The 18,318-nt window shown below is 37.5% G+C and overlaps 1 protein-coding gene across 2 annotated transcripts in view; it reads right to left on the reverse strand.

Moving 5' to 3' along the window:
- Positions 1-1,386: 1,386 nt before the first annotated feature.
- Positions 1,387-18,318, reverse strand: part of rcl1 (RNA terminal phosphate cyclase-like 1) — a 28,819-nt gene continuing 11,887 nt past the window's right edge. The window contains exons 5-9 of one of the 2 annotated variants that reach the window (XM_043720844.2): positions 18,149-18,273; positions 15,222-15,347; positions 13,879-14,035; positions 10,256-10,359; positions 1,387-6,358 (exon numbers count right to left, since the gene is read on the reverse strand). In XM_043720844.2, the coding sequence (XP_043576779.1) occupies positions 6,211-6,358; positions 10,256-10,359; positions 13,879-14,035; positions 15,222-15,347; positions 18,149-18,273 (660 nt within the window). In that variant the 3' untranslated portion in view covers positions 1,387-6,210. The other variant, XM_087995213.1, reaches the window with a different exon arrangement.

The following is an 18,318-nucleotide window of genomic DNA, read 5'->3' on the forward strand; positions in this document are numbered from 1 at the left end:
CTATAGCTTGGAAGAATCAGGTGAACTTCATTGAAACTTACAAGATTTTTCAGGGATTTGACAGGATAAATGCAGAGAGTATGTTTCCCCTCATAGAAGAGTCGAGGACCAGGTGGCATAGTCGCAGAATAAAGAGGTGCCAATCGAAGACTGAGATGAGGAGGAATTTCTTCCCTCAGATGGTTGAGTGTCTTCAGATCTCCTTACCACAGACAGTTGTGTGGGGCAAAGTTCATATCCATATTTAGGATTGAGATAGATACAATTCCTGATTGTAGGGTTATGGGGAAAGGGCAGGAAAGTGGATGTTAGGAATATCAGATCAGCCACAATCTGTTGAATGGCAGAGAAGGCTTCCTACTTGTTATTGCCTTTTGGTCTTTATCATTGATTCAATTAGAAAAGCAAAATAAGTGCGTTGAGACAATCAAGTAGAACAATTTAGAAACTGCTTTTGAATTTAAACCTTAATTCAATTTGATTAGATAAACAAGACAATTAAATTGATGTCAAAATATTTGTGAAATATAAATTAATGAATATGGATCTTAATTTTATTGAAGTATTAAGATTACAGCTAAATACAAATGGGGGGAAATGAGTTCAAAGTAAAACATGCATTTTTAAAAAGGAATTTGAATGTTACATAGAATGGTAAATACTGAATGTTCAGGAAAAGAGATTAGACCACAAATAAAATAATTGGATTGTTTAAAAAGCTAGAAAAGAACTTGAATTTAAAAAGTGTTAGAGGTTTGTAGCCAATGGTACATGTTGCAATATTGTATTAAAGAAAATGCAGCAGTTAATTTGCACATAAAGGACCCACAAATAACTGCGATAATAGCCATTAGTGCTAAGTGTTATCTGAGGATTGAATTCCAGCTAGGACAACAGGAAGAATTCGGAGTTCTGATTGAAGGGTCCCTGGACTGGAAACATTAACTGTTTCACTTTTCACAGATGCTACAAACCTGCTGAGTTTTTCTAGCAATATCTGTTTTTGCGTGTTTCAGATTGCCAGCATCCGTAGTCCTCTGAAACACAGAACATTGAACAATGCAGTTCATCCTCAGCACCTATTAGGAAACAGTGAGGTCTGCAGATACTGGAGATCAGAGTTGAGAGTGTGTTGCTGGAAAAGCACAGCAGGTCAGGCAGCATCTGAAGAGCAGGAAAATCATCGTTTCGGGCTGGAGCCCTTCATCAGGAATGAGCATTTCTGATGAATGGCTCCGACCCAAAACGTCGATTTTCCTGCTTCTTCTGATTTTCCAGCAACACACTCAGTACTTATTATCTTAGGTAACACAGTCAAGTCTCTAGAATGGAATTTGAAATCATGCTCTTCTGACTCAAAGTGAGAAGCAAAAGTAGCACTTTAGATTTAAATGGAAACATGTATTTGAATTGTTCAACACAATCAACATTTTAAATTGAAACACAGAAACAAGAGTTGGCCATTCAGGCCCTCTAACCTGTTCCCTCAATCATTTCAATCTCAAACAGAAAAATAAACTTAATTTAGGAAAAGTACATGATGAACTGAACATAAAGTTTAGAATGGATCAACACAATTATACAGTTTTTGTATCTTAAGCATTATCACCATTAGAACCATAATTCAAGTTCTTTCTAGGAACTTGTAATCAAATATGCACTATAGCAAAAGGGAAATAATTACAAAAAGGAAAAAAAGGAAATCTGACTGTGTTAAATAGGACTTTGAACATACGCTTGAAGCACATTTTAGTTTCATAAGATCAACTCTGGCATGAAGGTTATCCTATGAGAGGCTGAGTCAAATGGGCACACATTCTAGAGTTTTAGAAAAATAAGCATGACCTTGTCAGAAATAATACCACTTTTGTCATTTTAGTCAAAAGCTTTACGTAGGTAAGAATTCATACCATTCACTAATTGAAGTTGGGGATTTTATTACAGGCATTTTACTATAAAATGGCACTTTAACAATGAACAGTATAAATGCAACAACACTGACTAAAATGAAGTATTAAAATCTAACTTCTGTATTATTAAAAAAAGTACACAAGTGACAAACCATTAGAACATGGTCATTCACACAAATGAACAGCAACTTGAAGAAGGTTCTTTTCCCAACAAGTATTACCTTATGTTGAACTCTCTTTAACATAATCGCAAAGAACATTTTTCAAAAATTCAAGTCGCACAAAAGCAATATGTAACTTAAAATTCATGTAGCATCCTTCACACATCTTTTCATGAGGGCTAGAAGTTATGTTACACTTGCATAAAGTTCTGTTTAGACCTTATCTTGAATGCTGTGTTCAATCCTGAATACTGCATCTATATTTGCATAAGGCTATGGCTCAACATTATGTCAGACTATATCCAATACTGGACACTGCATCCCAGTCAGAATACAATGGCCTAAAAAAGCATTCTGAAGACTCACCAGAATGATTCCAAAATTTAATTTATGAGCAGAGGTTGAATAGATTTGTATTGAGTATAATAGTTTAAGGAGTGTTAGAGAAATTTGCCCAACAGGTTAGTGATAACAAAACACAGCTCGAAGTGAAACTGACAAATAGTTTATTACAAGCGATATCACTGGAAGAGAAATCAAATTCTCTGTGCAGACTGTCAGTTCTGTGTCAGCTAGTCTGTTTTCTCCTCCAGTGATATCATTTGCAATAAACTGTTTGTCAATTTCACTTCGAGCTATGTTTTGTGATCTCTAACCTATTGGGCAAATTTCTCCGACAAGGAGTAATCTAAGTGTTTAAGATAAAGGATTTAAAAGGGACAAAGAGAGAAATTATTTACTCTTATAGGAGGATCACATACAAAAAAGGGCATAATCTTGAATTAGAGCTGAGTCATTCAGAAATGATGGTAAAAACAATGCCTGCAGATGCTGGAAACCAAATTCTAAATTAGAGTGGTGCTGGAAAAGCACAGCAGTTCAGGCAGTATCCGAGGAGCAGGAAAATCAACATTTCGGGCAAAAGAATATTCCTGATGAAGGGCGATTTCCTGCTCCTCGGATGCTGCCTGAATTACTGTGCTTTTCCAGCACCACTCTAATCTAGGATCATTCAGAAATGATGTCAGTTAATACATTTTCAGAGTAGTGTACATCTGCAACACATCCAAACTAACAGCATAAGTTAGATCAATTGAAACAGGTAAGATTTTTGTTCGGTAAGGATATTAAAGCATGCAGAAATAAGGAGAGTTAAAAACTAAGAAAAGGTCAGCCTTGATTTAATTGAACTGCAAACATGTTGGAAGGATTGACTGGCCTATTCCTGTTCCTACCCATTTCTACAGGATGTCGCAGAAGGTGTTTACAGCAATCTCTGAACTGCAATTATTTTTCTAACAGGGAAATAAAACACCCAATTTGCAGGCAGCAAGCTACTCCCCAAAACAGCAAAGAGAGAATGATCACATAAAATTAGTTGGCACATATTTATGCACCAAACGATATTCTTTGCTCTTATTCAAAATTGGCATGGTATCTTTCAATTGTACCTGAGGTTTGAGTGAGTGGGGGCCGAGCTGGAAGACAGAAGAAGATAGGTCTTCGTTTAATGTCTTATCCGAAAGACAGTATTTCCAAGAGTGCAGCACTCAATCAGTATAGTATCAAAATGCCTGTCTAAATTGAGAAATCAAGTCTCTGGAATGGGGTTTGAAATCAAAAGCCTTTTGATTCAGAGGCAACAATGCTCAAGCTGAGCCAAAACTACAATGATCAACTATTTAAAATTGCAGGTTTGCATACCTAAAGTGCAGTGACTTTTTAGACAATGGAATCTCCCCATTGTGAATTCCTCCTATTTGCTGGGAAGGGACAGAAGCAGGTGAACCAGTAACTCAATGATCTAATGGCTGGGTTCTGGGTGGCACAGGACAGGGGAATGCCCAGTTATTCTCTTGGCCAGACTGCTGCAGAATTTCGCAGAAACGATTCTTCTAAGAATTAACAGTTCACTTTTTTGCTGTATTTGAGGGCTGGAAAATGTACTGTAAAAAGATAATGCACATCTCAAATCTAGTGTAGAGTACAAGGGACGTAAAAAATGGTTGAAATTTAAGACAACCTGGAAAAACTGATTTTATGCTAGATTTTACATTGAAATGAAACTGATGTAGTTCAGTCAGAAATTAGAATCTCTAATCTAAATGAAGGAAATCATGAAGCTGTGAGGGACAAGTTGACTATAGTGGATTGGGAAACTACATTTAAAACGTACAACAGGAGGCAGGTGATAGCCAAAAATTAAAGAATGAACATGCACTTTACAAAAATACATTCTTTTAAAGCACAAAAACCCAACAAGGAAAATATCCAAACCTAGGCCAACAAAAGAAATTAAGGTTTGTTTTAGATCAAAGGAAAAAGCCTATACTGTTGCCAAAAATTCGTAAGCCTGAGAATTAGGAGGATTTTAGAATTCCAAATGGACAGCCAAGAAAGGGAAAATAAAATTGGAAAAAATAGCGACAACTGTATAAACAATTTGTAAATTGCAAACTGGAAAAGATCAGCCAATTGTGGGTCCATTGCAGGTAAGTTCGGAAGTTATAAAAAGGAATAATTAAATTGGAGAGAAACTAAACAAACACTAAACACCTCCCAAAGATAATGGAGAGTCTGGTAATGTGTAAACAAGAAACTACAAGATTTTAATTAAAAATAACACAATACCAGACATTTAGAGGGACTTAAAGCACATACATTTCCTAAATCTAAAGATTTCCAGCATATTGCTGAAAATGTGGCTACAGAGATATTAGAAAATTCTATATATTCTGGATTGGTCCATCCCTGCAGATTGAAAGTTGGCAAATATAACCCCACTACTCAATAAAGGAGGGAGAAAACAGTAAACTAAATCCTTTGGCCTAACATAAGAAAGGAAAATGAGAATCTATAAGAATGCAAAAACAGAACACAAAATTGGGTGGAGTCAACACAAATTGATGAACAGGAAATCACATTTGACATGTTGGGAGTTTGAGGATGTAAGCAACAGAATAGATATTGGGGGGGGGGGGGGGGGGAGAGGTGTGGAAAGAAATCTAGTGGATTTGGTATGTTTAGATTTTCAGAACACTTATGGTAAGGTTTCAAACAAGACCGAGGGAAACAAAATTAGAGCCCACAGGATGGGAGGAATATATTGGCACAGATTGAGAACTGGTCACAAGATAGGAACAATGTGTAGGAATAAATGGTTCTTTTTCAGGTTCTGTGGTACTGCAAAGATCAGTGCGTGGGCATGGCTATTTACAATGTTTATCCATGATTTGGATATCAGGATTAAATGTAATATTTCAAGTTAGTAGATAACAAAACTAAGGAGTGAGCATAACTTGGCATATAAAATACACTGTGGAGAAACTGGGGTTATCCAGTTTGGTAAGAAAAATAATGTATTTCTTATTAGAAAGCAGCTGGGAAATATCCAACTTCAAAGGGACAGATATGTCCTTGTATGAGTCACTGCGTTAACATGTAGGCAAATGTTATGTTGGCTTTTATTACAATAGAATTTGTGTACATGAGTAAATAAGTCCTTTTGCAATTACTTACAGCCTTAACTAGATCACAGCTGAATCATTGTTTGGTCTCCTCACCAAAGGAGATAGATACTTGCCATAGAGGGAGTGCAAAGGTTCATCAAACTAATTCCTGAAATAGACAAATTGTCATTGAAGATGATTCAATAGAATAAGCCTATATTCTCTGTAGTTTAGAATAACAGGTGCTCTCATTCAAACATAATTCTTACAAATACTGACATGGTTGATGCAGAAGGATGCTTCTGTGGCTGAGGGGACATAGAACCAGCGAACAGAGGCTCAGAACAAGGGTCAGGCCCTTAGGAGTGAGACGAGAAATTTTTTTCAGAGGGAGTGGTAAAGTTTTGCAATTCTCTGCACCAGAATCCAGTCATTCAGTATGTTCAAGACTGAAGTTGATTAATTTCCATGTTAGAAACATTGGTTTCTTCCTAGACACCAATAAACTTGCATTGAGCACTCACTTTCAGTATTAGCCAAATGACAAAAGAATGTAAGTTATAGATTATAAATGGTGTCCTTGTGAACATCGGTTTTCATGCACAAAATTCCAAAGATACAATTTTTTGAGGGAAGTTTTAAATATACAATGAACTATGCCAAACACATTCAGATGCAACAGTAGTCTTCCTACGTGACGGTCTTGTTGATGTTAGAAAAGCCAACACCAATGCAAGTCATTAGCACTTTATCTCCACCTTTCTGTTCTTCCATGGGCTGGGCTTCAATTTTGAAGATTATTCGGAAATAACTTTTCAGATGCCGCAGAAACTCAATCCTTTAAAAAATAAAAATAGTACACATTTTCAGGAAATGCAAAATGCAGTATAAGTAACATTTCATTATTTCACTCAAAATACCTAACAGATATCATGCCCTCAGAACAAACACTTTCTAGATTACACAAATGCAAATCACAGCATTAAATGAGAAACTACAACATTCAGTATTAAAGTAAAATCCCCTTAAACTTTCAGCTTCTATTACTTTTTATAAATATACTAAATATTTTATTGTGAAAAGTTGCGTTCATTCAATTCGATAGAAATAGCTACCGAAAGGTGTAATTAATGCATTTTATAGCAATTAGCTGTAAATGCCAAAATGAGTTCATAGAATAAAACCAAACCCATCTGAGTTGTCTGTGGTCAAAAAATAAATAAAATCTCCATGAGGACAACTTGTGGCAGGTGCGAATAAAAAATGTTCCAATAGCAAAGAAATAGAAAGGTGCAAACACACTACTTCAAAACAAAAATACTATAGGTCAAAATAGATTACATCTGTTCAAATATTCAAATCATCTATGCAAAAACAAAAGAAAGTTTGCTGCAAAATAGAGATGTCCTGCAAACAATAAAATACACATCAGCATACAAAGTAAAAGCCTTCATTAAAACTGATCAAAATTAGGAGAATACACGGAGTACATTTAGGAAAAGCAGGATTGCAAAGGGTGGTGAGGGAAACAAAATCTACAGGCAGTCATATTGCATAATGCACCAAGATAAAGTGGCATCCCATAATTTGCATATTTTTATATCGGTTTCAAATTGAGACAGTGAATGAAAAAATATTTGAGCAAAGTTAGTAATATACATTGCATGGGCAAAACAATTCACAATATTGTAACTCATTCTGTTCCCCAATGCCTTTAAAATCAAACTTACTGAACTAACCAATACTACAGGAACTCTCACCTAGGGATTCACAGCTTGCTCTGATTTTACAAGATGTTGTTAAGAGGTCTCCAGAAAAGCAAGTTACACAACACACCAGGGGTGCTTAACATCAATGTTTGGATCCAGAATACTGCTACCATCAGGTCACTATCCCAGGAACTGCAGCTACCATGATCTCATTATTCAGTTTAGAGTCCCCAAATCTTCCTCGTTCTGAGCTACCAACCCACAGTTAATTTCCCTTCAGTTGGAGGCTGAAATGACACATCCAGGGAACAAGTGAAACAGACTGAACTGTCACTCATGTTCAAGCATGCTTAAAACATATACCTCTACTGCAAAATCAGAATTTATAGTCATGGGATGATGCAATCCTCATAAATAACCATTTAATCTCCTGAACGTACAGAAAAGAGGAACAATACCCTAAAATCCTAGTAGCCCTTTCGAATCAATATTAAATGCAATGTGATAATTAGTGCAGCTGCACAGAAAGGGAACATGCCAAGGGAAAAATAAAGAAAGCATTTGATCCTTCTCGGAACTATGAACTTTAAAAAAAGACAGTGACAGAATCGGAGGCGCACAGTGCAATGCTGCATCAGAATTGGGGGGAGACAACTGAAAAATGGTGCCAATAAATGTTTCAAGGAACAAATCCAAAAGTGGACACCAAACTCTTTCCAGACAGAGACAAACTATTGAAATAGCAACAGGATGTTTAGGCACCAGCTGAGAGGTTAGAGTCACCCAAATACAGTAAAATGTCACACTGGTGTTCGCAAAGTGTGCCCATGCTCATTTCCAGTACAAAGAACTGGAAAACTGCAGAGATTTCCCTTTTGCTGTAAGAGGCAGTCTGTCTTCAGATTGATGGGTGGGGTAACACAGGCCAGTTATGTGAATTCAAAGCTAATTCATGAGGTTCACCAACCAGTAACGTAAGACATGGGAGAAACACAGCTCCAAGGCATGCTGCTTTATAGAGGGGTCCTCATCTGGGGGATAAGTTTCCTTCCCAGTAACTCCAAAACATTTTACCAGAGACTTCCCCTCTTTGAAGAGATGAATTCCTGTTTCTTTTTTCATTGCTGAAATCATGCAGAAGGGAATTTTCCAAGACATATCTAGCTCAAAACTTCACAAGTTTGCCATTCAGCATAAGGAATAAATTTCATAAGTAAAATAAAAATATTTTACATTGCATAACTAATTTCTGCACTAAAAAACAGACTTGTATATTTGGGACTCTGAATTTTACTATGAAAGGAGGCAAAAAAAGTCAAGAGCCCTTGCATTACTCAATGCTTAGCTTTCTGATCCAAAAGAAAGTTAACAGAAAATGGTTACTACCTCCAAAATGACAAATGGGGTAGCAGAATGCAACTGATTTGAAAGCAGATTTTTAAAAATACGTATAAGGCACATTAAAAGCATAAATAAATACCCTTTAAAACTTTTGACAAACCACTGAATTTTAAATATTTATTAATTTAAAAATATATCATACATCTTTATTCTTGTCATCTAGGGTAACTTCCACATTGAACTACTCCTTGCCTAAATGCTAAACCAATATTTATACACAATGATTGAATTCATATTCATGATCAATGATTAACATTGAGGTACAAAATGGTTTCTATACAGTGGACTTTTGCTTTTATTTAAAAAAAGGTTAGCCAGTTCATTTTGCTGAACATTCAATCATTTATTCTCTGCTGCAACATTAACAAAACGTTGACGACATGTCAAATTCAAATACGGCATGTTCTCACAATCATACTAGGCTAAGAGGAATCACAATACTCCTGCAGAATAGGAAGCCATTCAGCCCATTACATTCGTCCTGATTCTTTTGAAGAGCTGTACAATTTGTTACTGAGGCCCTGCCCATTCCAGAGTCCCATAAAATTATTAACTTTTCAAATATTTACCGAAGTCTTTTTGAAAGTTGACATTCTGTCCGCTGTCAACACCTATTTGGGCAGTGCACAATAGATCACCTGTATTTGCTGCAAAAATAAAATCTTAGCAAACCCATTTCCTTTATCATGTTATAAATATCAGGAACTACTTGATCTGACAAGGTGTTTACTGGGTTCATAATACTAACGTAGCATATTTTGTTACTTAAGAAGTTTGCCATTATTTCCGCACCTGTAGGAAGCAACTTTTTATAATGAAAAAAAATTACATTTTTGAAGAGAAATTAATTCATACTGCTCCCCGTGATTAAAGCACTGTTATAATGGTGTATTTAATAGCAAAAAGACAACCAAAGTTTTTATAAGTTGTACTCTGTCTTACTGAGCAATTTGCAAAGCACTGCTACTAATATTGCGAATTACTTTCAAGCAGATATGGCTGGTGAGAGAGAGAGACAGACAGACAGACAGACAGACAAAGAAAATGTATGAGGGGAAAGGGAAGAAGAGGTGTGAATCAATATCAAAAGCAAAAAAAAGTTAATTAATTAGTTGGGAAAGGAGAAAAATTAATAAAACAAACAAGATTATCAGAAATCAAAGCAAGTACATCCCACTGGGCACTAACACCAAATCGTGTGACAATAGTAATCTGCAAGATGGATAACAATCAACCTGATCCATTCATGTGACTTTTACCCAATTCAGTTTTATTTCACTTAACTTAATTCATGCCAGAGAGCTTGGGGGGGGGCGGCGTTGGGAAATTGCTTCCTAAACTTCACTAAGAAGTGAGAAATGAGGAAAACTTCAAGTTCAACAGTCTTGTGATGGCACTGCCACTCTTCAGTTATCACAGTACTGTACCTCTTCAAGAAACAGCACCGGTACCGTGATAACTGAAAAAGGACAGTTCAGAGTTCCTGAGCTTCAGATCTCCGGTTATGGCAACATTTAAAAAACTGAATGAGGCATTTAAAATCAAAACATCAGTGAGAAGTAGAGAAATCTGGTCTTTTTGCATCAATTCATTTCACACCATATACATCAGAGGCTTTCGCTTACGTGTATGGCGACAGTGAACCAATCTGAAGTTTTGAAACATCCTGCTGTCCAAGGGCCATGTACAGTAAGGCCAAGCTCTGGTTTACAGAATCTACACAGCCACCCTGCAAAACAAAATCAGATACAAAGTTACAGCTGCCCAACTTTACCTCAGGAAGAAAATTGAAATCAAACTGACACAAAGGGTTAGTTACTAGTACTCCAGAGAGTGTACATCATGTTAAAAATAAAGGCATTTCTACTAGGGCACAGATAAGAATGTTTTTTTCCTCCTGGTTCTGTACGTTTCAGTGGGTAGTAGGACCCAGGCCGAAACTTCAGTGTTGTACTAAGGGAGTGCTGCACTGCCAGATATAATGTACTTGCATTGAGATGTGAAATTGAGGTCTTTGCAGTTGAATGCAAGAGAATAACATGGCACTATTCAAGAAAGTGCAATGGACATGAACTCATCCCTGCATACTACCAATATCTATTTCTCAATTAGCTTAATGATTAGAACAATTCTGGTATGATACCCAGATGGAGGTTAAATTCTGTTCAAGATTTTGAAGGATCATTTTCAATTAGTCTGTTACCATTGAGGCAAAAGATTCAAAGTCACATGCACTTGGTGAAAAATTCAGTGAGCAGGGTCAATTAAAGCCCTATATCCAGCTGCTATCATCTGCAAGATTTGGCTCTCGTGATTTCAGCACATGATTGGAGAGGAGTGTTTTGAAGCATATTAATCAACAAGTGGTGCAATGATATATGCAAACTTCATAAATATTTGAAACTATTATAAACTAAATGCACACACCTCCACTATTCTCAACTAAAATATGCCCTAACAAGTCAAACTAGACTGATTCAACATCTTACAACAGAAATCTGGTATAGAAGCTGGTCAAATATTATACCAGGAATTGGAGCAGACAGGAATTAGAGCCGAACAGAATAATCACAGGCAATGTTTAGTACAGATCAACTAGGTATCACCTATTGGAAGGAAAAATAGCTAAAACACAAACTTGCATGTAAAACACAAACTTGAAGCATTTGAAAGTATTACAATACATGTAGTACACAGTAGGAATATTTGAAAGAGTATCTCAATTGGTCAAAAAACCTCAAATGCAACTTAGCTATAAATTTGTCAAAACTAAAAGTACCAGGCATTTAAATACAAAAAATAGTCCAAAAAATACAATAAAAGGCATTTGATCTTGTCTTCAGCAACTAATCCAGGTAAGCGCAAACTATATCATTTTATATAGTACAATCTCCCAATTCTGCAGATTTGGGGGTGCGAATTGAAATCAATATAAACAGCTTATAAATTCTTGCATTAATACTTATCTACCTATGTATCCAGTTCCTTAATTTTCCTTTCAATCTTTCCAAATATGAGGGACTACTCTTTAGGTGGACCAACATGTAAAAGTCAAAGCTAAAAATGTCAAATGGGCAGTTAGCAGGAGTAGTAAAGTGGCTGGATTACTGAACTAGTGACCAGAGGTCTGAGCTATTAATCGTGTGTTCAAAGTCCATGATGTAAATTTCACTAATTTGAATTGTTTAAAAATGGATCAAGAGGAGCAGATAAGGTAAAACCTCCATGACAGTAATCTGCATTATCTAGAGAAGCAGGCAGTCAGCATCAGCAGGGGAGCAAACAACAAAAGGATCCAGAGACAGGCAGTCAGAGACACAGCTAGATTTATTGAAGTTGACTGAAATAGGTTCTTACTGACCAAGATGGCAGCAGAGTAAGACACTCCAGTTGGAGTTTAGGATTGTTCTCTGTGATAACAACGTCCGCTCCATCACTCCTCACACTGCCCTAACCTACTACTAACATGGCACCTTCTCATGCAATCACGTATAGTGCAACACTTGCCCTTTTATGTCCCCACTCCTTACTGTCCAAGGTCACAAATGCACCTTCCAGGCAAAGCATTTTACTGGCACGTCTTGCAAATTAGTCTACTATATTCACTGCTCACTATGTATTCCCTTTTGCACTGGCGAGACCAAACACAGACAGGGTGACCACCTTGTGGAACACCTCCACTTTGTCCATAAGCGTGACCACAACCTTCCAGGTGCTTGCCATTTCAATAAACAATCATGGTCCCATGCCAACATGTCCGTCTCAGGCCTGCGCAGCGTTCAAGCAATGCTCAACACAAACTGTAGGAACAGCATCTCATTTTCTGCTTAGGGATTTTACAGCTTTCAGGGTTCAACATGGAGTTCAATAATCCTCAGCAAAGCAATCCCATTTTCCTCTTTCTGCAACTATCATTTACAACTATTTTACATCTCAAGTGTTGCATTACCATTACTAGCACTCTTTGTACCCCTTCAGCTGCAAAGAATCTTTGGATTCGGGGCTGTTTCTCTCTCCACAGATGCTGCCAGACCAGAGTTTCCCCAGCACTTTGTTTTTATTCCAGATTTTCAATATATGCAATGCTTTGCTTAGATAAAAGCAAGGATATTGTTGTTAGGCAAGAAAATCAAGAGCTGTCATGAGTAGATGAGAATGTTGAATTCGAAACAAATAGATTAGCCATGATCTTATTGAACGACAGAGGGCCAAATAGTCTACTTCTGCTATTATTTCATATGTTTTTAAGCTATTGAGTTTCTTTCTCAGGGTATCTAAGGATGGGCAGTAAGTGACCATCTTGCTAGGAATGGTTATGCCAAGCACAAATGGAAAATTAAAGCAACATAAAGTCTGTAAATTAAAGCAAATAAAATTCAATAATTTATGCTAGCAAAGATCAACTCAGCTTTAACCAGTGAGTAACATACTCCTTCTGAAATGCAATTTTATTTGCAGAATAATTGAAGTACATTTGATCTGAAAGAGATTTGCTGCCTATTGGGAAATACTATTTTCTTCATGAAGGAAATTATGAAGTTGATATGGACCTGTTATGAGCATATAGTTTTACAAGTTGTTTGGGATAAGGAAGGAACTAAGAGGGTCATGTGATCTGATTGAGTTCTCCACAAGGTGACTGAATAGACTGGTCATCATGGGCCTAAGGAGAGAGAGCTTAAAACTTCACAGAGCAAAATGCAAAAGGTTCACATCTGGGTTCACAAAGGACAAATTGACAGTGGGTCTTACTTTAGGAGTCTGTTAAATTTCTGAAAATTTTCAAAGTACTTTTCAACAGTCACACAGTGTTAGGAATTGACAAAATTGGGATACTTGAACCCACTGGAAACAGCAAGTGAAGTGAATTGATTCTTACAAAGACTGTGACCCTCTGGAGACTATGCTTTATTTATATATAAGATGTGGGGGATTTTCAGTAGTGCTAAAGATTTTTTAATCAGTAGTTTATAGAAACTCCTCTCCATAGTTTACAAGTATTCATTCTCTGCTAGTTGATATCGACAATTTTGTTTTCAATTTATTTGTTACACTAACATAAAATCTGATGTAAGCCAATAACCAGGAATTCAGCTATCTACTTAAGTGATCTTTCTCTACAAGGACTGTAAGCGCCCATTTTTCTGCCTCCAATTTCTTCCACACTCAACCACTGCTCCACTCCCTATTGCAACAGCTCTGAACTTCCTACCATTAAAGACCACAAAATAGTTTAGCAGATACTCACTCTGTAGATTTCTTCTAAAAGAAGCTTTGCACAGCTCTTGCCAAGGTCTTCGGGGAGGACTGGTGACCCTTGACCTTGAGGGTTTGAAACGAGTTCAGCACTGAGAAAGGTTCCATTTGTTGTTTCTGCCACTAAAGAGAGGCCAAATCCTGGTGACCTAAAACATAAATGCGGTTGTTAAAAGAAACTCTTACTACAGTCAGAGTTTATCAATCCTACCTCTGCACTTCTATGGTATTTAGAATGTATAATCCTAGTCGCAGAAAACAATCTGTAGCTATATGCAGCACAGAGTGGTGACATTATAACAGACTGATTCTACTTTCAGTTACTTCAACTTTCTGGGCTTTTCTCCACCCAAATCCCAACATTTCTCCACATACCAAACAACATATGCATCTCTTTAACAACATACTGAGAGAACAATATGTGAAGTTGACAAGAAATTTCCTTTAACAGTTCCAGGCTTGAATCCCAACATAAACATTTGAGTTATAATCCACTAGAGAGAATCATGAGTTCAACATCAGGCAAGCTGGCTGAAAGCTTTTTTCTCCCCTAACTATCACCATTAATGCAGAGACAACAGCCTGGCATTTCAACAGTAGACTGCCATCAAAGACTGGGAAAGAGAAGGGCACAGATTAAAATGATGCACAAATGAAGCAAGGGTGATGTGAGAAAAATCTTTTTCACGCAGCTATTAGTTAAGGCGTTGGTTAGCTCAATTGGCTGGATGGCTGGTTTGTGATGCAGAGTGGAGCCAATAACAAGGGTTCAATTCCAATACTGGCTGAAGTTATCATGAAGGTCCAAACTTCTCAACTTTCTCTAAGCATTGTGGTAAATCACCACCTTTCAGATGCAAGCAGGTATGGTCCTCTGGGACTATAGCAACTTTACCTTACTTAGTTCAGGTGATGAAATGCACCAACTGTAAATGTGGTAGAGACAGGTTCAAGAAAAACAATTAAGTGGGCATTGGATGATGATTTGGACAGAAACGATATGCTGGGATATGGGAAAGGAGATTGCCATTAAGTAATCAAACCATTCAGGGATGATTGTCTCCTACTGTACTGTAACAATAACAGAAATTATAGTGAAAAGCTGGTAACCCACTGTATTAAATTTAAAATGCTGGGCTGCAACTTGAAGCTGCATTGTGCAAAAATAAAACATCCATGTGGACAATTATTTGCTTGAAGTTTCAACTGCAATCCTGGTGAGTGTTCACCAGAGCATTTCATTTGGCTTTGTACAACGTATATTTCAAAATTATTGAAATATTTGAACTCTAACATAAAAATAAGTGGACCTCGAGTTGCCCAGGTCAGACTCACTTTCCTGAATGTGCTCCTTTCATGTGATCAGTGAAGATGTAGATATCTGGTAGGAACTTGTTCAAGATGCTTCTGGCCGAATCAACAATCCTGTTGGCCATCTGTGGAGACACCCTGACAGAGTATCTGCAGTTTTCAGTAAAGGAAAGTCACACAGGTACAAATACATGGACTGGAAACAGCAACTCATGGAACAGATTAGTTTTAAACAAAACTTTCATTCATTTTGCACAGTAAACTTAATCAATTTCTCCACTGTAATGGATAGTTCAATCACAGTGTAAGCTAAGTGAAATCGTGTAGCTGTATCATACAAAGCTAGATGTATTCATGCTATTGTCGCTCTCTTTGTCCTTTCTGCTTGCTTCGAGTCCTGCGGACAACTCACCCCCAACATCACTGCTGTACAATGCAGTGCCACAAGGCTTTTTTAGAAAATATACCCCAACTCTGGAAATAGTACACAACCTTAAGATCCTTTACTTACCTCAGATTACACAACCATGCATTTCTAATCTTAATGGGCTTTTGAACAGAGGAAGCAAGAAGGGAGACGATAAACCATGTTGTGACATTTTAATTTCTATCAATCTTGGCAATGAATTTAATTTAACTATAAGCAGAGGATGCCACAAACCTCATACTTGACACCACTGAGGAAAAACAACTGAATTACTTGGAACAAATTATTTCAGCATTTGTCATTCAGTATTTGATAGCAGTCAGCTTTTGTTCAATGACAGACAAGCAGACAAAACACATCTAGAAACCCGAGCCACTCTCCCCTACATCAAAGACATCTCAGAAATGACAGCCAGACTACTTGGACCTCTTGGCATCATGGTAGCCCACAAAACAACCAACACAATAAAACAGCAGCTAATGAACTTGAAAGACCCCATACAGACAAGCAAAATGAACACCATTTAAAAATACCTTGCAAGAACTGTAACAATCACTACATTCGACAAACAGGCAGAAATCTAGCCACCAGGATACATGAACATCAACTAGCCACAAAAAGACATAACCCAATATCACTTGTAGCATTACAAACAGATGAGGAAGGAAACCACTTCAACTGGGACAATACATCCATCCTAGGACAAGCCAGACAGAGACACGCACGAGAATTCCTAAAAGCATGGCATCAACAAACACATCGACTTGGACCCCATTTATCACCCTCTGAAAAAAAGAACAAGAAATTACATAACTGCAGGAAATGGCATCACTACAGGAAATGACACCACCAACCTAATGAAACCCAAACACAAATAGAACTCGGGTCATAACACCAGTGCTTCACCATTGACTTACTGATGATGTTACCTAGTATGGTGATGAAACATCTGAAAACAAACCCTCCAGCTCAGCGAGCAAACTTACATCCAAAACCTCAACCTGAGCTATAAATCTTCTCAAAATTTGCTAACACATCTCGTTTCTAAAGTCAAAGGTTGTAAATTTGAGCCCATAGATCAGTATACTGTGGTTTGTTAGTCAACAATACGACAGTACTGGGCCATTAATGCACTATAGGAGCTGTTGCCTTTCAGATGACCAGCAGCAAACATTCCTGCAGTACCTGGACTGTAGACTATTGGGTTATTTATTATACATCATAAACAGCAAGAGTCACAGGTCTACAGCACAGAAAAAGGCCCTTCAACCCTCTGCCAAACACCTAACTATTGTAATTGCAATATCTGGCACTTGGCCCATAGCCTAGACATTGCAAGTATATCTATATGTTTCTTAAATATTATGAGCATTTCAGCCTCTACCAGCCTTAGAGACAGTGAGCTCCACATTCCCAATACCCTCTGGGTGAGAAAATCCTTCCTCCACCCCTGTAAACCTCCTGCCCCTTTTCTTAAACCTGTGCCACCTGGTCATTGATCCCTGCCACCATGAGGAGAAGTGTCTCAGGGAGAGATACCAGATGAAGGGAAAAACCATCTAGTGAATACAAAGAAAATTCACCCAAAGCAAGCCAGTTACAGCTTTCTCAGCCCAAGTCTGAGCAAATGCTCTCAGCAGGGAGATCATGATGACTATTCACAGAGGTTTCGGGATTTTGCTGAGGTTAAGGTTAACATGCATCAGCGTCTTTTTATAATGTCTGTAATGAAACTTGCAAACTTTTATTTTTGAGATATACTTTATGTTTTCTTCTTGTTTAATAAAGGTTTCATTCTGATAGAAATACACTAGTAACCACTTCAATATTTGGCCTGTACAGTTCAAAAAGTTTGGATCTAACAAAGCACGCTCTGGAATCTGACTTACCCAACCTTAGCATCAGCTAAGATCAAAAGAATTACAAGTTCTTTATCATCTTTTACAATACAAAATTGTTGCTCTATTTATCCAAATGATCTGTACACTTGCACATGCATAAACTGCCATAATTAGCACGAACCCTGAATGGCAGAATGAAGTACACAGATATGAACAGATGAATTTGCAGGCTACTCAATCCCTTGGGCCTGTTCTGTCAGTCAATGACATTATAGCTGATCAGATTATTCCACATTCACCCCATACATATCAAGCTATTACCTAGGCCTTAGGGGTATTTAGGCTTTCCTTCATTTGCCCTTTGAGGGAGAAACCCACTGTGGTTTCTCTTCCTCTGACAGTTCAGCTATGAAAGGACTGTCAGAATGGAGGTGCAGCTCCACATTTGAGGGACCCCTGAGGGGAATCTCCTCTCAGAAATGTGGAGCTCCTACTTTCATAAAAAAAGGGCAAGTGGCAATCTGCATGAGATTTCTACTTCACAGAGAATCCAGTCCCACATATTTCTAAAAAACACGAAAGGGGAAAGAGGAATGCCAAAGAGGAAAAACAAAATCAAGTTTTAACAAACAGGATGAGCGACACATACAGAATTAGATTGCATACAGACTGGTGAAGGATACGCTATACCTCTGATCCGCTTAATTTTGCCAGGGTCAGTTAACTGGATAGGCTTTAAAAACCTCCGCACTGGGCACGAAAACATAACCTCACCGCCTCCTCCAGGGGCCATGCCTCTCCGGACTACCTTTCAAAGCAATCACAAAATGTGCAATCACAAATAACCATGGTA

This window comes from Chiloscyllium plagiosum, unplaced genomic scaffold (genome assembly GCF_037043375.1).
Source record: "Chiloscyllium plagiosum isolate Xiang-an unplaced genomic scaffold, Cpla_swu_hap1 HiC_scaffold_2, whole genome shotgun sequence".
NCBI lineage: Eukaryota > Metazoa > Chordata > Chondrichthyes > Orectolobiformes > Hemiscylliidae > Chiloscyllium > Chiloscyllium plagiosum.